General features: G+C 39.5%; 1 protein-coding gene across 3 annotated transcripts in view; it reads right to left on the bottom strand.

The window, feature by feature from the left end:
* The window catches only part of MEGF10 (multiple EGF like domains 10), a 233,414-nt gene that overhangs the window by 42,986 nt on the left and 162,865 nt on the right, over nucleotides 1–27,563 (bottom strand). For all 3 annotated transcript variants that reach the window (XM_063706742.1, XM_063706741.1, XM_063706743.1), the window contains 4 exons: nucleotides 20,736–20,982; nucleotides 18,718–18,838; nucleotides 14,850–14,986; nucleotides 6,925–7,137 (listed from right to left, as the gene is read on the bottom strand). In XM_063706742.1, coding sequence (XP_063562812.1) covers nucleotides 6,925–7,137; nucleotides 14,850–14,986; nucleotides 18,718–18,838; nucleotides 20,736–20,982 — 718 coding nt within the window. The remainder of the gene's footprint in view (nucleotides 1–6,924; nucleotides 7,138–14,849; nucleotides 14,987–18,717; nucleotides 18,839–20,735; nucleotides 20,983–27,563) is intronic.

Genomic DNA, 27,563 nt, shown 5'->3' with positions numbered 1-27,563 from the left:
AATTCCATGCAGAATAATTCAAACTTCATTCCCAGGCTTGGTATGATTTAATTAATTGGCTGAAACCTGATGGGTACTACAGAAATGTTGTATGAAATCAGCATCATCTCTAGCAGGATGTATTACAACCACATCCTTTTGTCTGAAATTCTTTTTAATTCTCTTAAATTGAACGCACGAATTTTGTAAGAGGTCAACTCTATGAGAAGAGCTAAAAATACTCCATCCAATGGACAACACCAAACCAGTTAACTAGTATGATGTCCCAGGAACACCAAAAGCAGTGACCTTGTCAGCCTGTTTCTCCTCTCAGTTCCCTATACCTGGTAGCTGGCAGCTGTCTCCACCTGAAACAGCAGCCGCATTGACCCACCAGGCAACCAGCTGTTGCTCCATAGCAAATGGACATATCAGCTGCGCTGAGATGCACGCGTAAGTGAGTTGACACAATAGGGCCCTCTGTGGCATGCTGGCTCAAAACACATGTGCTTCTCACCACTAGAAAATCTTAACAATCAAACTAGTTCTCCTGACAACAGGAAGACTGTTTAAAGATGGTCTTCCTTCCCTGATGGAGCTGAAACCCTCCCCTTAACTAGGGCCAAAAACAAACACCTGTGTCATATCCATACATTTGCTAAGTCACCTCCCATCAGAGGACTGTTCATAGATTTTCTACTCTTGGAAAGAATGACAACCTGGGAGGGATGAAGACTGAGGATGTAATCCCAGTTCTCCCACTACCTAAGTAGCCTCAGTGAAATACAGCTTCCTTGGGCCTGATGTCCTAGTCTGCCAAGTGAGGGTCTCAGCGATGCCCCATAATCTTATATCCTATATTCCTCTTCCTCCTTGTTCAGAAAATTCCTGTGGGTTGAACAGTTTGGTGCTCATTTTTGGTATTTTATTTAAATATACTTTTAGACCCCTGCTGCACCTTAGTGTTCACAGGCAAGGGCCTAGAAATTCATCAAACACTCAGAAAACATGGCATGAAGAATACCTAAGTACAGTTCGACATATGAGGTGGTTTCTTGAGTGTAGGTTTAGATTCACAGGACCAGGGCGTGAGTCTCAGATCTACTTAGAACTACTCAAGTCTGCTTATCTTCTATTATCCTTGGGCCAATTGCTTATCCTTGAGCAGTCACATGGCATCTCCACAGCATCTCAAACTTAACATGTCAAAAACTGAGCCCTTGGGCCAGGCATGGTGGCTCAAACTTGTAATCCCAGCACTTTGGGAGGCTGAGGTGGGCGGATCACGAGGTCAGGAGATCTAGACCATCCTGGCTAACACGGTGAAACCTCGTCTCTACTAAAAAATACAAAAAATTAGCGGGGCGTGGTGGTGGGCATCTGTAGTCCCAGCTACTCAGGAGGCTGAGGCAGGAGAATGGTGTGAACCTGGGAGGTGGAGCTTGCAGTGAGCCAAGATCACGCCACTGCACTCCAGCCTGGGGACAGAGCGAGACTCCGTCTCAAACAAAAACAAACACAAAAACAAAAACGGAGCCCTTGTTCTTTCCCTCAGTATCTACCCCTAATTGTCCAAATTTCCATAAATAGCACCATCAGTCACTTAGTTTATCTAGAAGTTATTCTTTTTTTTTTTTTGAGATGGAGTCTTTCTCTGTCGCCCAGGCTGGAGTGCAGTGGCATGATCTCAGCTCACTACAATCTCCACCATTCAAGTGATTCTTCTGCCTCAGCCTCCCGAGTAGCTGGGATTACAGGCGTGTGCCCCATGCCCAGCTAATTTTTGTATTTTTAGTAGAGACGGAATTTCACCATTTTGGCCAGGCTGATCTCGAACTCCTGACCTCCAGTGATCTGCCCGCCTCAGCCTCCCAAAGTGCTGGGATTATAAGCGTGAGCCACCATGCCTGGCCTAGGAGTTATTCTTGATAACTCCTTCTGCCTCATCACTAGAATTTAACCATTCTAACTCCAAAATATATTTTGAATCCACCCACATCCCTTTATCTTCACTGTCCTCATTCTGCTCCAGCCAATGCCATCTATCTCCTCACCTCCTGAACAGCCTTCCAACTGTGCTGCCCATCTCCACTCATGCCTTATCACCTAAAGAGTAAATCATATCATTCTCCTTCTTAAAACTCTGCAAAGGCTCCCCACTACCCTTAGAAAAAAATCCAGACTGTTTAATATAGCTACAGTGACTATACAATTTATTGTCTAAACCAGGGCATTTTTAAGAGTGAAGAGAGAGCTGCTAATAATTATACTAGGACAACAGGCCTAAACCAGACTGTCCTTGTGAAACCTGATATACAATCACCCTAAATACAGCCCGTGGGGCCTCATCATCTGGCCACTGCCTACTCCTCAACCTCTTCTTTCATCATTATTCTCTCTTTATTGCTATGCTTGACCACATTGGATTTCTCCTAGTTTGTAAAAGCATCATTTTTTTTTTCAACTTAGGGGCGTCCACATGGGCTATTCCATGTTCTTAGGATGCAGTTTCCTTACTCTCTGCCTATCTCTCTCCAGTTTGTCTTTCCAGTCTCAGCTTAAACATCCCTTCCTCAAAGAAACCTTCCCTGTCCACCCAAATTGAAGGTAGGTCTCTCCACTTACACTCTTCCTTACCACCCTGATCCTTCTTCCCATCTCACTTTTCACAATCTATAATTCTGTTTATTTTTCCAGTCCTTTAATGTCTTCCTTCTCTTCTACACTGTGAGTTCCAGGAGGGCAAGAATTAAATCTGTTTTGCTACCTTTCACAGGCACATGGTAGGCCCACAGTAAATGCAGATTGAATGAATAAGTGAAAATGCCACAGGTGATACAGAGTGGATGTGACTCCAGGGATCTAGCTTTGCCACATTAATCTGCTTCTCCCTGACATCTCAGAGTCACTGAACAATGTTAAATTATACTCAGTATACATGTATACAAAGGGGAAGATTTCCTCTAAAATTCGTTTTTAAAATGTCAAAGTCTTGGCTTAAAGGAAATAGCCATAAATCACAGAGAACAACTCATGAATGTCACCATGTTTGTGATGATATTGTAAGTGAACGCACAGACCAGGAGTCAGCATTTACTGGGCACTGAGTAAGTCTCAGCAATGTGCTGAGCACCATTTAGTTCAATCCTCACAACCATCCTAGATGGTATGATCCCATTTTATAAATGAGAAAATAGAGGCCTAGAAAGGGTAAATTATTTATTCAAAGTCTCACACAGGTAGTAAGGCAGAATCAAACTTGAACCCAGGTTTGTTTTTATACCAAAGAAAAGGGAGGTTTGCTAACAGCCTGCTGAGGGGACCAGACATGAAGGAGAATTGCTAAGATTTAGAATTTGGCACATATAAAGGGGTCAACAGGATCAGTAAAAACAAATATTGTACAAAAAACGGGAAATTTTTAAGTTTACTTCAGTAAGTCCTTACATTTGATAAAGGGAAAAGAAATATTTCAAGTGATAGATTGGTTTAAGTAGCCTACCTTATCTTAACATATTGTAAAACAAATGATATTTTTGGTAGAAAATATTACTTTACATTGAAAAGTAGAAAACAGTATTCATGGTGTAGACATAATGTTAAAGAAAATAGACAATTTGGATGACAATGAATTCAACAAAGCAAGAGGCAGGCTGAGAAATTGATATTCAATGCCCCCCAGTGAGTGTTAGTGCAGCACACTGGTTTTCAGATTGATTGACACCAAAATTAGTATTCTGCAATTTATAATTAGATGTAGGAAGCTAGAGCACTTTGGAGGCATTTGATGGGTTCTCATGCAGGCAGCTTAATTGGTAATGAGATTTACATGTTGTTGTAGAAGCAGCAGTTTGGAGGTTGAAGGGTGATATACTCATTACCTGTTTTCTGTCTAAAGAACAGATTGCTTTGTGTATATGAAAATAGGATTATACACATATGGGAATAGTTGTCATTTTATAAACACATATAACTATATACATATATTCCAGGAAACTGTTTGATTTAATAGTTGAATTACAACAAAAGTCCAATACTATATAATATTGGCTGAAACAGAGTCATTGAACTTCCTTTTATTCATTTTCCTTAGATGTTATTAATGATCAAATATAATGACAATTACATGACATTTGCAAATAGGCACATCCGGATTGTCCATGTCTATTAAATGTCTTTATTACCAAAAGCAGTTAATCTATCTCTCTATATTGCATGTGGAATATTATTAAATCTCAAATTTTATTTTCTTGTTCAAAATCATTTCCACCATAACAGTTAGTTTTCAGTTGAAAAGTCCAGGTCACAGTGAATATCTTTAGGCTCAATAATACTGCTAAAGTTTGAAATACTAATATTACTTATAAATATATTTAAATTCATTTCAGCTCTATGATAGACTGCAAAATAAAAATGGCTACAAATTCTTTGCAACACCTCCCATCGAGAGGTGGGGTATATTGAATCTGGACTTGGTTAGATGACTTGCCTTATCTAAAGGGGTATTAGCGAACATGACATAACCAAAGGCTTAAAAAGTGTATGTTGGGGGTCTGTACTGTCTTCTGTTTTAGAAGCCAGTCACCATGTGAAAAAGCCCAGGCTAGCCTGCTAGATACTGGAGATGTGTGGCTCAGTCACCCCCATCACCCAGCCAAATGCCAGACATGTGAGTGAGGATATCCAGGACCAATCAGCCTCCAGTTGATCTGCCAGCTGAACACAAGGAGACCAGCAGAAGAACAACCAAGTTGAGCCTAGCCCACATAGTCAAGCAAAAAATCATCAGTTAGTAAATAATTGTTATTTTATGTCATTAGGTTTGGAGTAGTTTTTTTGTTTGTTTGTTTGTTTGTTTTTTAATGCTGCAAAAGCTACCTGATACAAACCCTTACCCAAATATATGGCTAAAATACATGTCAATGTGTATATCCATAGAACTCAGTATGTACCTAAAGGCAATGTACATTATTAATTTACACTGTATTTGTTATCTCATTAATTATAATGGAAGGCTTTAGTATATCATAAATTATGTAACAGCAAGGCTCCACTTGCTTGATAAATGCTAATGTGAACAAACTAGACTTTCAGTTAATACAAGGATTCTATGCCTTTTGGTTTGAAGGGACCTTGGGCTTCCAGGAATTTTACACATAGAAGTTTAAGATATAAGAACTAGATAGATGGCTCCAATGATTAATTCAACAAGATAGAGTCATATAATCAACATTAAACTTGTTTTAATAGAAATTCGTAAAAGCTAATCTTTAAAAATACCTTTCATGATTTACAAAATCATGAAAAGACTGATTTTTTAAAATATTCAGATTATTTGGTATACAATATTAGACAGATTTTAGTGTTATTGATCTATGTAATTGTCAAAAAATGTCACGTACCTCTTTGTTAACACATATATGCTTAGGTACATATGACCTATGTCAAAATTACCACAGTATTGCCATCAATTAACTAATTCTCCACTTTGCACCTTGCCACTACTAATATGGTATCCAATTCCAACAAAACCCATATGCTCTCTGCTTGTCCAATTCTTCTCATAGCAGAGCTCTTCCTTTGCATAGATTTATTATTCCATTTGATTTCAGTTGTCTCTACGTACAACGGAACAGCACACTGGTGTAATGTTCTTAGTTGTCACTACATGAGGCTTACTTTTTGCTGCAACAAGACTTATACTGTAGGAAAGGGACCCAAATTCATGACTTGTCCCTAATCCTGCCAGCTCCTTAAATATTAGAGAGTTGAAAAACAAAACCCTGTGGAGATTATTCATTTTTATTCCCCCAAATATTTACGTAAACTTGTGAAGTAAAGAAAGGCAATATTTTCCAATGAAGAAAACCAAAGTTGACTAATGTGGCTTACAAAGATACTTGAATCATATTGAGAATACACTTCTTTCATATGTCCCACTAAAATGTATTACAGCACACATACACATGTGCACGCACACACACACACACACACAGAGTGCAAACTCTATATTTTTGTTACTAACAATGGTTTAAAGAAGAGACCAACCACACGCTTTTGTTTACTTTTAACTTCTATGCATTTGGGATTTGATGTGGCTACGAGTTATCTTTCAGAAGTATAAATGAAGTAACAGCTGTGCTGAATGCAAATAAAGTAATTCTAGTAAGATCTGAACTGCTATATAACGCACTACATTTTTGTCAAACTCAGCTTTTCCAGCAGTCTGCAAAGGAGGCCCAGAATTCTAAGTTATGTGTATCTGGTCCCTGGGGGAGGGAAAGAAGAAACAGGGGTAAGAAGATATTTTCAGGGCAGACAAGGTACAGTAGGGTGGGTGGGATCGTGGTTTCCTGTTCTCAAATTCTTGGAGAGGTTTTTGAGCTAAAAGTCCCTTGTGAGTTCTATGTCAGAGTAATCAATTCGAAAAAGATATTTCACATGTGACAGCCACATGCGAAACACTTTCACAAAACTTCCACCAGTTCACTTCCTCTCTCTAGCCTTTTTTTTTCTTCCACAGATGTGCTGTCGAATAAAAGATGCTGCAGTAAGAATCACTTAATGATATTTTTGCATACTAAACTTGGCTAAACTCCTTGTCTCTCATTGCATCTTTTGCTTCTAAGGGAATGTCACAGAATCCCTTGCTTAAGGGAAAGTTCTACTAACCTCAGCAAATTTTGTTTTTATCAGTGGTCATTAATAGAGAATAGAATTTGCTATCCACTAGTAACCATTGAACAATTTTAGCACCTCAAATGTAGACCATCACACATTAAGTTAAAATGTCTTCCTTTTACTTGGCGATTCTTGCCCAGAGTAGCCTAGAGGCAGGAGGGGGCTTGGGGTGAGAATCACTCTATCAATCCCTCCTTCCAAATCCTGAAAACCGAGGTTAAAACTTTCACAGGACACGTCCTTCCAGGGGAAGCTGACACTCACCTATGAGTGTTTTCCAAGTGGCAGGGACACCGTTTGTCACATTTGATGCCGTACAGCCCCTCAGGACACAGGCGTGCTTCGCAGCGCTCGCCAGCAAAGCCTGCTTCACAGAGGCATGCGCCGCTCACGTGGTAACACTTCCCTCCATTGACACACTGGCAGGTCTCAGCACAGAGAACGCCATAGGTCCCAACAGGACACTCATCCTGGCACCTACCAAGCAAGAGGCAGGAGCAAGAAGAAGGATTAGTTAGTGCCATGCGAAAATAAACAGTTGATTTGGAATGGCTTTGTTATGCATAAATCGAAGCTGCTTTTTGCTCTTGCAATTATTTAGTGATTGTCCCATTACAGGGATGAAAAGCGTTAAGATACATTACTCTGGCTACATATTGTAGTAACAGCAGCATGACCTGTAGAAAACAAAAACAAAACAAATAACAACAACAAAATGAAACCAAAACAAAAATAGGAGCTTAGGACATGAGGCATGTTTACACTTAGTGCTTGCCAAAGTTACATAGCACTTTAGTAGATACTAAGAAAATGGGAAAAGAAATTTTCAAATGTTAGTCCATAATTATGAAATTTCAAAACATACTTTCCCAATTCCAAAGAGAAAACTTTGTGTCAAATTTGAAACTAAATTTTAATTCTCTTGGCTTTTATGTGGACATTAATTTTTAATCTTAGCCACGTTTCTACTCTTATTCAAAGCTGAATGGTAATCATTCCTCCTCAGTTAGAAAGTTCTTTAACTAATAAGCCAAGTCCTCTTTAGATCTGGGAAACTCTGAGCTACTAAAATCAGACGTCCTCGATTCCAACATGGGAAGTGCCTGCCAGTAGGAAGGCTTGGAGTTTTCTAACACGAAATGTTTGGCTAGTGGGGTATTGCCCTCTGTTGGGAAGAAGGGCTGCCAAATGGCAAGGAGTAAAGATCAGCCCTCAAAAATTCACTTTATTATCTTTTTAAAAGTGGCATTGGAGCTCTGTCCAAGAGAAAGGATATGCTCTAGGTAAGACGAATGAGGTGGAAGCTGAGTTGCTAGAGGGAATCGTGATAGAAAAGAGAAAATGATCTCTCATTGCTCCATGGAAAGCACAAATAGTTCTTAGACTAGCCAAGTTTCTTTTTGACTAGGCCAGGTGACTGGTTCTCTGCAGCAGAAGGGGAGCTTTCTGCCAAGGGAAGGAGACAGGGCTTTGCCCAGCCGAGCACTTGCCGCAAGAAGGGTACACTTTGTCTCGGCAGCCACTTCCCATGTGGCTCTCAAATCAGGCCAGAACCAGAGTCAAAAATGTAGGTCAGCCTTGCATTTTTTAGATCTGTATAATGTGAGCAGTAAGGCATAATAACAAATTCAAGCACACTTAAAAGAAGCAGAAAAGAAACATACTTCAAAGAAATAGCGTTTCCACAAAACTTTGCATATTTTTAATGATAGGGTGCAACAAGTAACAATACCAGGGTGGGAGGAATTCTATTTTAGTGTAGAGGACAAATCTTGATACTTTTTTTTGAGACAGGGTCTGCCTCTATCACCCAGACTGGAGTGCAGTGGTGCCATCATAGCTCACTGTAACCTCGAACTCCTGGGCTCAAGTGACCCTCCCACCTCTGCCGCCTGAGTAGCTAGGACCACAGGCACTCGCCACGATGTCAGGCTAATTTTTAAATTTTTTGTAAAGATGAGGTCTTGCTATGTTACCCAGGCTGGTTTCAAACTCCTAGACTCAAGTGATGCTCCCGCCTCAGCCTCCCAAAATGTTGGGATTATAGGAATGAGCCACTTGGACCAGCCCCTTCGATGCTTTTCTGGTTACCTCTGGCTCTAGCATATATTTAATGTGATGGAGACAAGGAAAAGAATCTCATGTAAATTTAGTTTCACAGATTCTAGACATCTTCAGGTGTATTTGTTAACAGGTAAAACCTTCAACTGCTCAACAAACCATTAGAAAAGTTATGGAGTAATTGAACTAATACTCAGCATAAAATAAAATGTGTGCCTAAAAGTTATACATGGGTACACCTATTTTTGGACCAGAGTGTATTTTTAAAAGGTGCTCTTTATTTTTAACCTCTAAGAAGCTTCAATAAGCCAAGTCATTTAGTTTCTTCCTTAAAGATGTAAACTTTAAGGAAATAAATGCTTAGGTACAATAATGTGGTCTCATTATGGCTCCTACTGAAGGCTGTCAGGACAACTTTTCAACCTGTCTGTTAGATTTTCTTGCAAGTCAGTTCCAAAAGGAAAAAGGTAAAGATAAATAATATCATTTTCTGTCTCCTAAAAGGATTTGAAAACAAACCCAAATGTTAAGTTTTAAACTATCTTCATTATTTCAACTTGGTAAAAAGCACAGCTTTAAAAGTGGTTGAAAGTGGTATAGATCGGAAGCCTGGGAAAGTATCTGTTACCAAATTACAGGGAACCAGTGTGTATATTTTATCATATCTTGGCAGAGACTTTCTTTCTCAGGAAAAATAAAATCTATAATAGCTGGCCTTGACCCACATTTACCTTTCTAAGCTATAATTAAACACACTACTAGTTTGCATTATAAATATAAAACAAAAAGTCCTATTTGAATGTTACTTACTAAAGCAGCCATTATTTAAGCTGGATTCATATTCCCATTTTATGTTTTGTCAATGTTGCACTTGTAGGACAATCCTGTTAATAATAGTTATGTCTACTTCTATCTGCCAAAGGAAAATGGTAGGATATCTTTCTAGAAGTATATATTTTCCATCTTGAAAAGAAACATAATCATGAAATAGCTGATGCCTGTCTGATTGGCTGCATTAAAAGTCTTTATCAAGCAGTTTCATCTCCTTCTTGGTCTCTTTATCTTCAAGAAGCACCATTTCCCAACAAATTTTATGCCCTTAATGCTGCTTCTGCGGTTCCAAATGGAACAGAAAAAGCTCTCAAAAATCAGTGAAATAGGAAATGCATTTTCTTAGGACAGATAGCAGAAAAGTAATAAAGATATAGCAATAAATATCAGCCACAGTAGACATACGGAAATTTGGGGTTTCTAATTTTTTTGCATTTCAAGTAATGTCCTGGAATTGGTAAGAATGGATAAGCATTAAGTAGAGATAAAGTATTAACACATCAATTCCCAAAACCAATGAGGGTCATAGACTGGTTTTAATATTGTTTCTATTATTATGTTGCATGTCATTGTGAACTTAAGGAAAACAGGAAGTGAGTTAACGTGTAAGGGGTGACAGGTACCGCTTTCACCCCTGACCTTCTGAGCATGTCCTTCCCTAGAGTGATTTGGTTAGGCCAAATCATGATTTAGTGTGAAAGAATCGCATTCTTCATTAAACCTGGAATCTATGAATCAGCTGCCTACCTTTCTAACATCCGGAACTGCTGCTCTGGGGGAAATGTAAAAAGCACTGGGAAAGAGCCAACATTTCCACGCTCCTAGACACAGGAAAGAGTTCCTCCATTGACGACCAATGCTGCATTCCCCCAATTCCTGTCTATAATTTTTGACTTCACCTCCTTTCACCCACATTTATCTTCACCTTTAGGGTACTATGGAACACAGACTTGGCAGAGCTGTTTTGGACTTCACCTTAACAGAGTTCATCACTGAGTCATGCATCCCTTCATCCAGCTAATACTCACTGAGCACCAATCATGTTCATGGGCCCCTAATAGGCTGTCGCAGGGCCCAGAGTGATCCTACGGCAGCACTATCGGCATTCGAAACTCTTTTAACCCCTTCAGAAGGTGTTTTTTAAGGATCTGGAAACCATTGTCTCTTCACTCTTACTTGACTGTGTCATGTTACATTTACTCACCACAATATCCTCTCAACCTTTCCACAAACCCCAAAGCCTTTTATTTGGGCAATCCATGCACTACTCTGCCAGCCTACAGGGTTTCTGTTTGGATTTTTCTTATTTCCCTCTGGCGGGGAGGACTGTCCCCACATCCTGGGAATTCTGTGCAGGCTCCTAGGGCCGGCAGCCCTCTGCCCTAACCTCACTGATCAAATTTCGCTGACTTCTCAAAACAAGGGAAATGGCAAATTAAGACCCCAGCCTATCAAGGCCTTTCTCCCCACACCTCCCGCCACAGACTGCCTCATGGCCATTCGTTGCTGTCTTTTCCTAGTGACAAATGTGTTTGTTGTGTATATGTGTTAACTATAGAGCCCAGACAGGGATGACAGCTGAAAACAGGAATCATGTCACTGGCTCATCAGAAAAACAATAGTTACAAGAGCAGCAGGTCGAGAAGCAAGTTCTCTCTTTACTTCCCTTCTCTTTCTCTGGCCCCTGGCCTTCCTTGGCTCAAATGTAAAATTTATCTGAAAATTAACTGTTATTCCCTTTCCCTGTACTCCAGATGAAATAGGTATAAGCTCATTTGCCTTGTATGTTTATTGTTCTTGTGCTACCTCTAATGTGAAATTTAAATCCCTAGAGGGCAAAAAAAAGATCATATTGCCATTTTAGTGCCCTAAAATATGACAAGAAACTATTATTAAGATAGTGCTTGGTCTTGTGCCTCCCTTACCCCAACTCATTTTTCTATAATAAGATGTTAAATGGATCCAGAAATTATCTAACAGCCTAATCTATCCAAAATACAACCTAAAACCAGGATGTCAGTTACAAAATCTGGGTAGTCCAATTACATTTTATAAAAACTGTGTACTAAGGATGTCAATAATTCATTGCATGAAAAATTAAAGGAAAAATATGTAATTATATTAGCAAAAGACAAAAAGGCATTTAATGAAATTAAGCAGCTACTATTAACAAAATTTTTAATTAAAAAAGGGGTTTAAAAAACTACTTAAGAATGAAGAAAATAATTTACTAAATACCAATAGCAAACATGAAACTATACTGAAGCCATTTCCAATAAATTTGGAAACAAGACAGGGATTTTTACTTTTACTGCTGTTTGTCAACATTAATTTGGAGGCTCAAATTTATGCAATAATTCAAGGAAGTGAAATAATCATTATACATATTGAAAAGAAAAGACTAACTTATGTTTATTTGTAGATGATATGATAGTATAACTAAATAACTCCAGAGTTTGCTAAAAACAACATTAAAATTACCTTGAAAGTTTGGTAGTATGAATAAATTAAAAAGTAAATAGTCAAAAGCAAGTTTTTCTTCAACCAGAAATATCCAATTACAGGCAGAAATGAAATTTTAAAAAATTACAAAATACTCAGAAATAAATTTAATAAGAAAGTACAGGGTCTAAGTTGGAGGCAGGAGGGAACAAACATGACAGTATCTTATTAAAAGTCATAAAATTAGACCAAGATTTTAGAAAGAGAAAAAATAAGGGAAAAAAAGTTGAAGGAATTCTTAATTCAAAGACATCATAAAAAATAATGATAGCTAATATTTATGCAGCTCGTAAACAGCACTCAAACTGATAATCACTAGTATTTACACAGTTCATAGAAATTGCTCTAGAATAATAAAATCTAATATTGATAAGTTTCAGGGCTGTTTTAAATGTTTTAACACACTAACTTATTTAATCCTTACAACCCTAGAGAGAAGCACAATTATTATTAGGATGTTACAGACAAAGGTGTTTCCAACGCCTGTAATCTTAGCACTTTAGGAGGCCAAGGCAGGCAGATTGCCTGAGCTCAGGAGTTCGATACCAACCTGGGCAACACAGTGAAACCCCATCTCTACTAAAATACAAAAAATTAGCCTGATATGGCAGCGTGCGCCTGTAATCCCAACTACTAGGGAGGCTGAGGCAGAAGAATTGCTTGAACCCGGGAGATGGAAGTTGTGGTGAGCCGAGATCATGCCACTGCACTCCAGCCTGGGGGACAAAACAAGACTCCATCTCAAAAAAAAAAAAAGTGTTTCCAGGGACACATTTACCTCAACCTAGATTCCAAATAATTGTTTTCAATCACTATGACCTTCTGCCTCTCAAGTCTCTTCTCAAATCCTACACACACATCCAGTGAACCTGGCTACCTAGTCTTCCAGGACATGACAGATTCAAGAGCATTAAAAGAAGGATGCACACATCATGTTAAAAATTTTCTGTAGAGCAAAGAATACAATTAACAAAGTGAAGAGCCAGCCCGCAGAATGAGATAAACTATTTCCAAACTATCCATCTGACAAGGGGTTATAGGTTGGTGTAAAAGTAATTGCGGTCTTCACTGTTACTTTCAATGGTAAAAACCACAATTATTTTTGCACCAACCTAATAACCAGAATATATAAGGAGCTCAAACAATTCTATAGGAAAAAGTCTAATATTCCAATCAAAAATAGGCAAAAGATTTGAATAGACATTTCTCGAAAGAAGACATACAAATGGCAAACAGGCATATGAAAAGGTGCTCAACACAATTGATCATCAGAGAAATGCAAATCAAAACTACAATGATTTGCATTTATATATGCAATGAGATATAATCTCAAGCCAGTTAAAAATGTCTTATATCCAAAAGACAGGCAACAGCAAATGCTGGTGAGGATGCAGAGAAAAGGGAACCCCTGTACACTGTGAGTGGGAATGTAAATTAGTACAACCACTATGGAGAACAGTTTGGAGGTTCCTCAAAAAACTAAAAATTGAGCTACCTTATGATCCAGCAATCCCACTGCTGGGTATATACCCAAAGAAAGGAAATCAGTATATGGAAGTGATATCTGCACTCCTATGTTTGTTGCAGCACTGTTTACAATAGCTAAGATTTGGAAGCAACCTACGTGTCTATCAACAGACGAAAGGATAAAGAAAATGTGGTACACACACACAATGGAGTACGATTCAGCCATAAAAAGAATGAGATCCAGTAATTTGCAACAACATGGATAGAACTGGAGATCATTATGTTAAATGAAATAAGCTAGGCACAGAAAGACAAACATCACATGTTCTCACTTATTTGTGGGATCTAAAAATCAAAACAATTGAACTCATGGACACAGAGAGTAGAAGAATGGTTACCAGAGGCTGGGAAGGATAGTGGGAGGGTGTGGAGGAAATGGGGATGGTTAATGGGTACAAAAAAAATTAGAAAGAATGACTAAGACCTACTATTTGATAGCATATAGGGTGACTATGGTCAATAGTAACTTAATTGTACTTTCTGAAATAATTTGAAGAGTGTAATTGAATTGCTTGTAACTCAAAGGATAAATGCTTGAGGGGATGGATACCCCATTCCTCATGATGTGCTTAGTTCACATTGCAAGCGTGTATCAAAACATCTCATGTACCCCATAAATATATACATCTACTATGTGCCCACAAAAAAAATAAAAATAAAAAAATTAAAGAAAAAGAAGTAGGGTGTGCAAAGCGCTCTGAGATAACAGTTTACCATTAAATACAGAGGATGATAAACAGGGGCAGTAAGACCCGCATGAGCACAGCCATTTTTTCTGTTTCGTGTGGGACCAGAGGGCCCTATAAGTTCCAGCAGATCTGACTCTATCGCCACCACACAATATAATGATCAATATTCTTAACAGAATACTGAATCATAAGAAAGTAACTTTATACTTTTGAAAGGTACCTAAGTACACATCCCATTTAAAAATAAATCTATCACCAAGTACTTACAATGTAAGTGGCAGTACTAAACACTCAACTCTCTAGAATGACATTTTCATCATGGGTTCTGAATGGCTGATATTTTATGGTCTTTTTTTTAGTGCTTTTTCTGTTATCTTCAATTTACCATTGCTATTTATAATTCAGTTTCTATACACTGAATTAGGATAGAATCTGTCAAACACATTGAGGCTGTATAGCTACTTCTGAAATATTATGGAAGAGTCATGGACACACGGTATTGAAGATGCTCCCCGGACCCTACAAACTTTCCTTTCACATCATTATAAACAGTCAGAGAAATACAAGGGCATCCCTTACCGTTCCCCTGTGTATCCTGGACTGCAATGACATTGGCCTGTGGCAGCATCACACGTCCCTCCATTATGGCACTGGCATTCTTGGGAACAGTTCTTTCCAAAGCGACCCTCGGGGCAAGGCTGACCACACACTGTGCCCTGCATTCAAAGAGACTTGGAAAATTAGATGGGCCTCCAGCCAGGGAAAGACAACTGACGGATGAAGAAGAAAAGAGAGGAAATAGAAAGGAGGGATGGGGAACAGGGCTGCAAGAAAATTAGATTAGAGAATTTTAGAGCACATAAACTGTTCATCATCTTTAAAATATTAGAAACATTAAATTGACTTAATTACTCAGTAAGCCCAAATCTCAAGATACATTCAAAGACGGCTGAATAGTAATGTTAAGCAAAATCCATATTAAAAACTAAAGTTTAAAACAAAGTTACATAAAATTATTATGGCAACCTAAGGAATGTATAAATCCTCGTAAGTGTTCTTCCTTGTGTCTTACATGCACAATAAGTCAACAATACTTATTGAGCATCCGTTACATAAATGGCAACATCTGCCGCACATGGAATATCCAAATGCTTTACCATATGTTCTAGAGAAAATACACGTTTTATCATTGGCTTTATTTCTTAAAATGTAGCATAACACAAGATTGAAATTTTGTGTACCTGAATTAACAATCACATTGCCGAAGACAGACTTCTACAGGAACGAACCTAGACATTTATTTCAGAAGAAAAACATTTTATTTTCAGCAGATTCAACAAGCATTGTTGAGCCAAGATCAATAGGAAAACTTATTTCCTGGGGAGAAAAACCAAGAGAGTAACTTGGATATTTCTCCTCACCCTAGAGGCTGTCCATCTTGTCAAGCACAGTTATTATATTTACTCCAATCTTGCATGGATAGGAATAAGATACTGTACCGATAAGTCAATGAAATACTCTTGTTTTCTTCTTCACTTGGCTGTATCACTTGGGCTCATAGCTTCTCATCTATTTATTGGAGTTATAATTAGACAAACAACATATCCCAAATAACAGGGATTTTTCTAATGTTTTTAACTATTGAAAGCTGTTGCTCTGTCCTCCCTCTCTCTAAAAAAAGGCAGACTGTGGGCACTCTGAAATTGGAGGCTAGTGAACACCAGATGGTTTCCAAAATGTTTATTCTGGACAGCATAAGAAAATACATTTCCTCTAACTCCTGGCTACCCATAAAGGCAGTTGGTGTGCTAATTAAGTCTCCTCTGGTGGTTTCTAGCTATCTACAAACAGGGAAATTTCTTCCACAGACTCTTGGAATGGAAAAGGCCTTTGAGAGATGATTCGAATCAGCACTTAACTGAGAATCATCTACGTGCCTGTGTTGAGCTAAGCACTGAGAATCAGAGATAAGGTAACAACCCTCAATTAGCTCACAATGTGGGGAGGGGAACGGATGTAAAAATCGCTCTAGTCTCTCCACTCTAGCCTGACATGGTATACTTAGTGTGAGGTAAAAGCATGACTGTAGGAATAACATACTGAAGGTCAGTCTGTGGTAAGCAGGGGTGAAAATTCTCACTCTCCCAGGGCCTGACTTAACTACCCATAATGGTCCCACATAAGCTTCAGAAATGCGCTGAAATATTTTCGTGCATAAAGATTAACATTCACAAGCAGCTTTAAAGAGGACATGATTTCTCTTAGTTTTAATACGAAGGTATGTGTGTCTATAGGAATATATATTCATCTTTGAAAAGCACCTAGGATGACAGCACAAATAACATGTTGTAAAGAAGTATAAATTGAAAGCTCAGCTACACAGGAGAAAAAAACAAGCTGAAGCATTTTTGAAGCAGAAGTAAGGTAAGGGGCCCAGGACACAGATAAAGAGGTGAGGGGAGGCTCCCTTGGGCCTCTAGGGAGGGGTCCATCTGTCCACGTGCTGGGACTCAAAACCCAAGCCTGTGGTTACCACTAACCCACATCCTGACCATCCCAACTGAGAAGAGCTTCAGCCTCAAGGCAAGGCAACTCCACAGACAATATCTACACAGAAGTCCTAGGAGTAAAAGGCCTGAAGTTCCTTATCCAAAGAGCATGGAGTTCTCAACACTCTGCTGCTCCAGCAAAATACTTTCATTGCAAAAGACCAACGCTGGCAAAAGGCTGAGTATAGGAAATGAAAGAATAGGAGGAGTCAGAAATAACCCAGCTTCTTTACCTCAGACAACTAAGAGAGAAGTGTTAGTTTTAACCAAGACAAAAAAGGTAGGTGTCTTTTTTGGGTGTACAAGTTTGGAGTTATTACATTTATTATCATTGACTCTGCCAGGCCTGCTCAAACCTGCTCAGTACTCCTTAAACAGCTTCTTTTTCACCTTGTCTTCATCCTCAGGCACTCAAAGTTCTCCTCTCTCTCTAACTCCATTGCCTCATGCTGTTTCTCCATGCTTTGGCTCCAGAATGAACTTTGTCTGGGCTACTCACCATTTCTAACCCTCTCGGATATGATTTTTATTGTATACTTGTCCCAGTGGCCTTGACATCTTAAACTGTTCTTACTTCCCAAGACCCTCATGGAAAAGTGGACTCCAGGTCTCCTTTGTTCCATAGCCACAAGAAAGGGCAATACCAGACCAATTCTACTACCAGGTCTGGCTGTGGAGACTCTAGCTTGGGCATTGCCCAAAGAGACGGTGGCTTTGTGGCTATAGGTTATCAAGGTTGGGGTGACAAATATAAATCTAAGCTCAAGGCAGGTAAGATCAAAATCTGGAAAAACCATCAAGTACTTCTTAAAGCTATGGGTCTGGATGAGATTGCCAGAGTAGATTTGTGATGAGAAAAGAGAAGAACAAGACTTAAACGTACAAAATCCTGTAATGAAGAAGTATGCAGAAGAAGGGAGATTAGAAAAAGGAACTTTAGTATGAAAGGTAAGAGACGTGATGATTAGAAAAATAGAAGGCAAAGGGATTAAGGAAGGGAGGTTGGTACTAAACAGAGTGAAAAGCTTTGGAGAAATGAAGCTGAATGAGAACAGAAGAGTCTTGGTAATTAAGTCCCTTGTAACCTCTGAAAGAACAGCTTTAGCACTGCTCATGGAAATAGAAGGTGATAAAAAAGTCAATTGCTCTGTTAAATAGTTTGTTAATGAAGGAAACAGATATTGGTTGCTCACTCATCTGCCTTCAAGCAGACACAGGCACAAACCAACTCAGAGAGATGACATCAATATTATTATATTTCCTGATTTCAGATGTCTAATTTGAAGCTAATTGTCACTGTGTATTCTACATAACTCTAAGCATGTGAAATTGCTACATGAAGAAAGGGTATCCTCGTCAAAATTTGGAAAATATGTTGAATAGCTTCCTCTTGGATTATCACACTCAAGGCTCTGAGAAGTCCTGCAATACTTGGTAAATGTGGTTTACCTCAATGTATCCCCAGATTTATATGATTATTTTTCATGTGACACTTGCACTGTTAAGAATAATGTTCCCAAAGAACAATAGCAACTCATGGAACAAAATTATGAAAATGATTGTTAAATAAATCCAGTGTTTATCAGCACTGACTGTCATGTGAGACTAGATATTTGTCTCTCTTTTTTTTATCCTTAAGGGAAATGCAGGACAGATGGCCACTACCCTTTACATGACAACCTTCAATACACTTCAAGTCTAGGACTAAATCACCTTCTTCTGTCTCCTCAGAACTGAAGAGTTTCAGATTTAAAATGGCTTGACTCTTTCCAATTTTGGAATCTTCAACCATCATGGTAACTTTCTTTTGTGCTAAAGTCTCCTGCATGTGTATGCACTGAGTATCCTGGAATGGGTGACTTTGGGGCAGGGGCAGAGGAGGTGGGGAGGAAGCTTACCATCCAGCCAGAAGGGCAAGAGCATTCTCCAGTGACGTGATGACACACTCCTCCATTTTGACAAGGGCATCTCTGCTCACACTGTGGACCATGTTTACCGGGAGGACAAAGATCCTCACAGCTGAGGGATTAACATGTGACAAAGGACACTGTTACTTCCCAGACACATGACCCTCGGATTCACTGTACCCAGGGTCCCCAAAATAGACAAGCTTTCTGTGTTCAATAATTGTTCATTTAATTAATTAACATCAAGAACATTAATCATATTGCCTGGAAGTGTCTTTGAGGAGTCACCCAGTCCTTCCCTTTGTTTTGGGGTACTTTCTAATAAAGCCATTTCGGTTTGAAGAGAAGCTATCCTATCTGAGAACACTGAGGAAGAAAACTGGCCAAACACTCATTGATGACAGGAACTTCTCATGTAACACTTATAAAGCGCTTGTGCTCCAGTTTAAGTCTACTTTTGTTTATATGTTTGTTCTGTTCCCAAAGAAAATTGAGATGTTGCACATCACACCCTTTGTGCACATATTCATCATCCATTTTTTTTTAATTTTTAAAATTTTACTTTAAGTTCCAGGATACATGTGCAGAATATGCAGGTTTGTTACATAGGTGTACATGTGCCATGGCGGTTTGCTGCACCTATCAACCTGTCATCTAGGTTTTAAGCCCCGCATGCATTAGGTATTTGTCCTAATGCTCTCCCTCCCCTTTCCCCCCAGCCCCAGACAGACCCCAGTGTGTGATGTTCCCCTCCCTGTGTCCATGTGTTCTCATTGTTCAACTCCCACTTATGAGTGAGAACATGCGGTGTTTGGTTTTCTGTTCCTGTGTTAGTTTGCTGAGAATGATGGCTTCCAGCTTCATCCATGTCCCTGCAAAGGACAAGAACTCCTTCTCATCATCCATTTTTGGTGTTCTCTCCTACTGACTGACAAGTTTCCCTTCCCTCACCCACCCACGTGTCGCATAACCCTTCTTCTTTAAGCGTTTGTCTTTCCTGCTCTCCTGGGAAATCGCTCCAAGTTTCCCAGAGCCCAGTTCAATTGTGGTCTTGATGAAAACCCATAAAAGCAATATTAACAATTAAACAGTTTGAGATAATCATCAGTTCTGAAAATCAGGGCTTTCTAGGCTAATCCAATTTTTTTCTTTAGCTCCACTCTACAGACGTTTAACACTGTTGGCAGGAAGTGTTTACCTAATCAGCCACATTTCGTTTTTTCAAGTTTTAGTTCTTTGATTTATAAATGTAATTTTCTCAGTAAGGGAAGAGGATTTTTCTATCTCTTACTTTTTTTTAGCAACTTCTGCCTCTTAATTCTGTTGGTGAATAGAAGTGAACTGAAGAATGCCCTTCCAACAAAATAAAGACAGTGGAGGTTAAGTAGTTGCTTGAATGTTCCTCAGAAAGAATTAAACTATGTGAGTGCACAAAATCTACATAGATGTAATACATATATCTTCACATTCACAAAGCAATATGTATCCATGAGCATTAAATAATGTATGTATCCCTAAGAGTTAATCTTTTATTATGGATTATTTTTAACACCTTCTTCCTTTTCTCTTCTAATGCACTGAACCCACCCAACTTTCCCCAGCTAATTAATTGCCACAAAGAGCAAAAAGACATGGACCATTAACAATCAGCAGTATAAATGAACGTAATCTCGGGAGATCCAAACAGAACCCCAAATATGCCCCAACAACCCCCAAATAGTGCCATTCAACACAACACCCTGACTGACCCTCTCTCTCTTTGCCTGCTAGAAGGAAAGCATGGAAGCTGACCCTTAGATTCAGGCTGGGATCTGATGTGCAAGGGCCAAACAGCAGCAGCACCTAGTGGCCGTCACTGCTGACCTCTATAACTGTGCCTGCAGCCTAGACCCATCAGTAACTCTCCAGGCAGCAATGCAAACTGAGGCACAAGAAATATGACGGCAGCAGCAGCATGAATGGAGAGGGTGGGTGGGCTCTGCTCTGCTTCTGGGCAGCATGTGACTTACAAGGCTCCGGTGTATCCTGGTGGGCAGCGGCATTCCCCCGTGACATGGTCGCAGGTGGCTCCATTCTGGCACTGGCATCTCTGATGACAGTCGTTACCATAGGTGCCCTGCTCACAGCGGTCCTCGCAGCGCCAGCCCCGGAAGCCCGCAGCACAGTGGCAAGCCCCGGTGATGGGGTTGCACAGAGCCCCATTTTTGCACTGGCACCGGCTGGTGCAGTGGGGACCCCAGTGATCACCATCGCAGGCTAAGGTTGAGGAGAGAAACAGTGGATATCAGTGGGTAAGGGAGAACCAGATTTCTTCACCTCTTGGGGAGAATGGCTTGGTGACCTCTCATTGCCATTCATTAGCTGGACATCAGGGCCCTGGCCCCAACCCATGGCAATGCTTCACAAACTGGTGCTCAGCACCAACTGGGCCACCTCCTGTCACTCCATTGCTTAATTATCACTTCATTGACAATCATGTCAATAAATAAATAAAAAGTCTCCATGCCTTTACTCAGACTGTGTTCTGCATCCAGAGTGTGGAGTTTGATGTGGCTAGAGAAATGGGCTAGGGGAAGAGCTCAGGGGTTCTGCAAGAAGAGCAGGCTGGCTAGGCAGACGGGAATGATCAGCTCATGCAGGGACTTTTTTGCATATTAAGGGGTTTGGATTGCATCTTGTGAACAAGGGATTGGTAGTGAAAGATTTTAAGAAGGGAGAGCACAGATTTGCCTCCTCCTAGGTGTGTGGAAGGAGCGGACGATGAGAGGCAGAGAGATGGAGCAGAAAAAATGGCAACAGTCCAGATGACCATCACAGGCAGTAACCGTGAAAAGGGAGAGGGGACACAGAGTCAGAGGTACTGGGGAGTGGACTGACCCTGCTACAGGTGTGGGCCAGAGTCCTGAGTCCTCTAAGAAGTAAACTACTGATCTGCTTTTAAGATATCAGTCAACGGTGGCTCACGCCTGTAATCCCAGCACTTTGGGAGGCCGAGACGGGCGGATCACGAGGTCAGGAGATCAAGACCATCCTGGCTAACACGGTGAAACCCCGTCTCTACTAAAAATACAAAAAATTAGCAGGTCATGGTGGCGGGCGCCTGTAGTCCCAGCTACTCGGGAGGCTGAGGCAGGAGAATGGCGTGAACCCGGGAGGCGGAGCTTGCAGTGAGCCAAGATGGCACCACTGCACTCCAGCCTGGGGGACAGAGCAAGACTCCGTCTCAAAAAAAAAAAAAAAAAAAAAAAGATATCAGTCAAAACATCTGTGTTTGGAAGGTAATCTGAATTTCTGACCAAAAAAAAAGGCAGAAAAAATGGACAAATATGCTTAAATATATTGACATATTTAAAAAATAAGACAAGCCTGAAGCTGAAGAATGCAAATTAAATGAAAAGATAATAGGCCAACGAAACCAGGTAAAAGACAAAGGAAGAAAATAGCATTTGAGAGATATATTTAAAGTGCAGTTCCAAAGAAAAGAAAGAGCGGCTGCAATACAAAAGTCAGTGAGTAGAAAAGGGGAGCAGGGAAGGAAAAAAACTTCAATTCCAAACGTTCTAAAAAATTAAAGAGGGTGATGATAAACAAAATCTACTCTTAGTATGTATTGCTGAGCCAGCGGTATATTTATTAGATGCTATAAAAATCACTTGAAGAAGAAGCACCCTGCCTAGAGCTCAAAATAAACTGCTTTTACGATTAAAAAAAAAGTTTCATTTCATAAAAATTTTGTAACTTCAACAGATCTGGAATAAATTGTTCAAAAGAAAAAAACTCTAGGTACACAGCAAACAACTCATCAGAAGTACTGAATTCGTCTTCCAATATTAGAATCTACCTTGGATTTCATAATATCAAAAGGTTTAAATGAATAATTCTGTTTTTAATCAGTATGACTTTGGTCTCATTAGTACTTTAATAAACACACTTTAATACAATTAAAAACAATGAGAGAGAATTATTGAACCTAAAGCAGATCAAGAAAGCAATTACCTAAGAACTCACAATCTTCTTTCACAAAATAAGATTAGGTGGTAGTTTCAAAATGAGACTGAAGCCTAATTGTTATTCATATGCGTTGTTTCTTTTATTGCCTATGGATATGGACAATGAGTCTTTTTTTCACTGTAATTCTTTTAATCTAGGATCTCAAAAGAAAAAAATCTTTAAGAAAATTACATGGTATGTCCCTTTTGATCTCAGCTACCCCAGGTAGAGAAGACTCCATCCTGTTTTGAAGGGCCTCCAAAATAAATTACACAGGCCTTTGTAACTTGTTACTTGATTCATCAATCCTCAAGAGTAAGAAAAATCATTCCGTATGAGCCAAATCCATTATCTTATCATTGAATCCTTTTTTTCTCCTGACCTTTTCACAATATAGTAAACCAGTTCACCACTCTCCTCTGTATTAAAAATGACCTTATTCCCAAATGTGAATGCAGCTTGGCCTGCTCTTCTCTAAATACTACAACTCCAATACTTTTCCATAGTTTCAAAAAGTTTATTCAATTTCATTTATCCTTTTACTGAATGCTCTCCAAAGTTTCCATGTCCCTCTTAACTTCTAGGAACCTCAGGTATTGAATTAAATATCTGTCAACTCCTTATGTTCAGTAGAGAATTAGTTGACCAACAAAAAAGAAATTTTACCTAATAAAAATTACTCTGATAAAAACAACAAGATCATGTCAAAACACTTTTAAAAATCATGGTGGGTTATTACAGAATTTTCCCCCATGTGACACTGTGGTCAGGGTGGCCCCAAGCACATACACTTTACAGAACATGTTTTGTATAACAAGAGAGAGGTAGGGAGAAGTAGAGGAACTGAGGGGACAGAACTGATTTTTCCTCTTCTTCACAACCCTGTTCTACACCTCATTCAACAACTTATCTCCCAGTGGGGCAGTCAGGCAGACACCAGCTCTGTTTTCTTAGGATTAGAACAAAAAAAAAAGAACAAAAAAAACTTTGAAGATATCTTATCATAATACAAGTGAGTTTATAGCAGAAACTGATAACTATCAGCATAGAAAAATGGGTTTCAGGCTTTTCAAGAAATATTATCATGCTGACGTGGTTAATTTCCTGGCTATGTCCAAGCATGATGACATGTTTTCAAGTGATAGCTTCCCCACTTCGGGCTATATTTTCCTAAAATGCCACTAATACATGGACCTCACAATGTGAATACTGTACATCAACATGGTCTATTCAGGAAAAAAATCCACATGTTTACAGACAAATAGGAATAAGAACAAGTAGGACACAGAAACCTGGGTTGAATTCAGACATTACCGTGACTTCCTTTCCTTTCTTCATTTGTCATATTTAACCACTTCAATGCATCCATTTTTAAATGTATCCCAGTGAGTTACACAGTCTACAGCACATAAGCCAGCTCTCATCCCTGATAACTACAAGGGTACACTGACTTTGTCTAAACTGGAGGCAGAATTCATTCCTTATGTTTAGTGCAGAATTTGACCGGTTATCCTGAATTCAAGTACCATGCTTGGAGAGACAGCTCGGAGAGAGTCTGAATTCAAACTATCTGACATCTTTTCCTTAACACCTCACTCTAATCTCACAGGGCAAGAGTTTCTTTCACTCCACAAGAGAAAGTGACTGGTTGGCTATTCCCACTAACAACTTAGAAAATATATAGTTAACATGAAAATAGCTTGAGTATCCTAATTTTTAAAAAAGAAGTAAAGGAACAAAATTTTATTTCAGATTAAATTGAAAGTGACCTAAATGCAAGTGAGCAAGTGCCGACTCATTTTCAGCCTCTGGTTTCAGTTCTAACCGCGCTAACCGCCGGAAATGGGCTCTCAGATGCAAGAGGACCAGATTCATGCAGATATTTCATGGAATGGCTTAATGAGAGTCTCAGACAGGCACAGACAGCTTGCTCTAATAAGCTCTCATAATAAGTTGGAAGTTTAAACTGCTGGGTACTACTTGGATTACATATAATCCAAGCTCCAGTCCGTAAGTGAAAACTAGTAGAGAATTGGATCTTCTCAAGACAATAGACTCACACTGGAACCCTTATGGCTATAACTTCCAATACCCCAGTAACCCCAGTTTACATTCACGGGCTGGGTACTGAAGTTCATTCAAATGATATTTTTTAAGTACCTGTCATGTGTCAGACATGGTGCTAGACTGGAATTCAAAGGAAAATAAAGAGCACAGGCTTCTAGCGGCTTTCCATTTAATGACAGAGACATCAAGTCTGAAGCAATACAATACTGAATAATAAGTAATAAGGTCAGGGGATGGATTAGGTACAACGGAAAACATAAGGAGATGGTACTTAACCAACCAGTGTTGGTGCATCAGAAAAGGCTTCCCAGCTAAACCGATGCCTAAACTGAGACCAAAAGGCAGTGTGTGCCACATTTAGGCACAGGGTAGAGGACTGTTAAGTAGGAAGTCTGAGTGTGAGGGGTGCAGGGGCTGCAGGGAATGATACATGCAACAGCCAAAAGCTTATGAACACGAACTTGATTCTCTCTGCTATTGTACTATGGCCATTATCATTTTCACAGCTCTGTACACAACAAAAAGAAGTAGAAATAACTATGGAGAGATAGTAGACCTGTCCTCTTGCTCCCTCAGTACTCCCCAGCCTTCGAAATGCAGCTCAGGAAACTCTGTCCTTAGGCAAACTTTTGAGAACCAATCTAAGATGCTCTCTGAAAATGGCATTATCTATTTTCCATGTCATTCACTTTGAACTCAGATGATAATTTTTCTTTATTTTACTTTTTGTAGAGATGGGGTCTCATGATGTTGCCCAGGCTGATCTTGAACTCCAGGCCTCAAGAGATCCTCCAGCCTTGGCCTCCCAAAGTTCTAGGATTACAGGTGTGATCCACTGTGCCCAGCAACTAGTTCATAATCTTTACATTTGCTTGCCTTGTTCTGTAATTTCCAAATGAAATGGAATTTCATAGATGTTAGGATGCAATGACACTCTTTCTTCATTTCAGCAGAGTCAATAGAAGGTTTTGTACAATCATGAATGACAATCATCTGTTTGACAATGATGATTAGATGCATTCTGATTTCAGAGGTGAAAATCTGTGCACCTTGAGTCATAATAATAATAATAATGTTGAGACTGATACTTACAGTGATAATGGTAGCCTCTCCCTTTGTGTGGAAACCAGCACTCTCTCTTTTTTTTTTTTTTTTTTTAGACAGGGTCTCACTCTGTCACCCAGGCTGGAGTGCAGTGGTGCGATCTTGGCTCTCTGCAGCCTTAACCTTCCCTGGGCTCAAGTGATCCTCCCACCTGAGTAGCTGGGACTATAGATGCATGCCGCCATGACCGGCTAATTTTTTGTATTTTTGGTAGAGATGAGGTTTCATCATGTTGCCCAGGCTGGTCTTGAACTCCTGAGCTCAAGCTATCTGTGCACCTTGGCATCCCAAACTGCTGGTATTACAGGAATGAGCTGCTGCACCCAGCTAGAAACCAGCACTCTTATATAGTACTACAGGACAGTAAATTACCACATCCTTATTAGAAATTAGTCTGGCAAAGTCTAATAAAGCCCCTTTACCATAAATTCTTCTCTTGGGAGTTTTTCCTAAAGAAATAAGCATGTATGTGTGTGTGAGTGTGTGTGTGTGTGTGTGCACGCGCACGCGCGCATGTGTGTGTGTATGTATATATACACATAAAGACAATAACCATTCATAAAAGATAAATAGCTAACTCATTAATAATACCTTAGCATGCCCACAGACACTGTTCCAAGCATTGCAATAGATTAACTCTCATAGTGACCCTATGAAACAGGTGCTATTGTTGTCCCTATTATGTAGATGAAGAAATTGAGATCCAGGTGACTTGCTCAAAGTTACGCAGGTAGCAAGGGGTGAAGCACAGACCTCCTGCCTCCAGAGTCCGTGTTCTAAACCACTATATTTCACTTTCTCCAAAGCTATAAGGACATTTATCCTAGCACTGATTATAACAATAAATTGAAAACAACCTAGTTTTCCAGGAATAGGCAGCTGGTGAAAAAATTTTGGTACAGTCATACAATGGAATACTATCGATTAATTAAATGATTTTTATAGAAGATGATTTTATGAACTGGAACAATATTTATGATATCATAATTATAAAAAGTAGATTTAAAAAAGGCCAGGCACAGTGGCTTATGCCTGTGATCCCAGCACTTTGTGAAGCTGAGACAAGAGTATCATTTGAGGTCAGGAGTTAGAGACTAGCCTGGAAAACACAGCAAGCCCCTACCTCTACAAAAACATACAAAAATTAGCCCAGTGTGGTGGCTTGCACTGGTAGTCTCAGCTACTCAGGAGGCTAAGGTGGCAGGATCACTTGAGCCCAGGAGGTTGAGGCTGCAGTGAGTCGTGATTGCTCTACTGAACTCCAACCTGGATGACAGAGTGGGATTCTGTCTCAAAAAAAAAAAAAAAAAAATGCCCCATGTAATCCAATTTTAGCAATATATCAGAATGAACCTGATGAAACTGTCATTAATTTAGGTAAGGATGCAGCAACTGCATATGGTTGAAACTACTATCTGGGGAAAAGAGGGAAAAGGGATAAAATTAGAAAGAGAGACAGAGCTACAGTGAAATGGCATCAGTGGGTATCTCTGGGTCTTGAGATTATGCATGATTATTCTTTTATTCATTTGGTTTAACCAGGTTTTCTAAATGTTTTACAGTAAATATGTATCCTTTTGGCAGTAAAAGAAAATCAAGCAGTAAGGTTTTTTAAATGGTTCTATCTGCTGGGCATTTACATCATGCCAGGTTCAGTGCTTTATGCTTTACATATC

Source organism: Gorilla gorilla, chromosome 4 (genome assembly GCF_029281585.2).
Source record: "Gorilla gorilla gorilla isolate KB3781 chromosome 4, NHGRI_mGorGor1-v2.1_pri, whole genome shotgun sequence".
Lineage (NCBI taxonomy): Eukaryota > Metazoa > Chordata > Mammalia > Primates > Hominidae > Gorilla > Gorilla gorilla.
The sequence above is the reverse complement of the archived record's forward strand: the minus strand, read 5'-3'. Positions and strand labels throughout refer to the sequence as shown.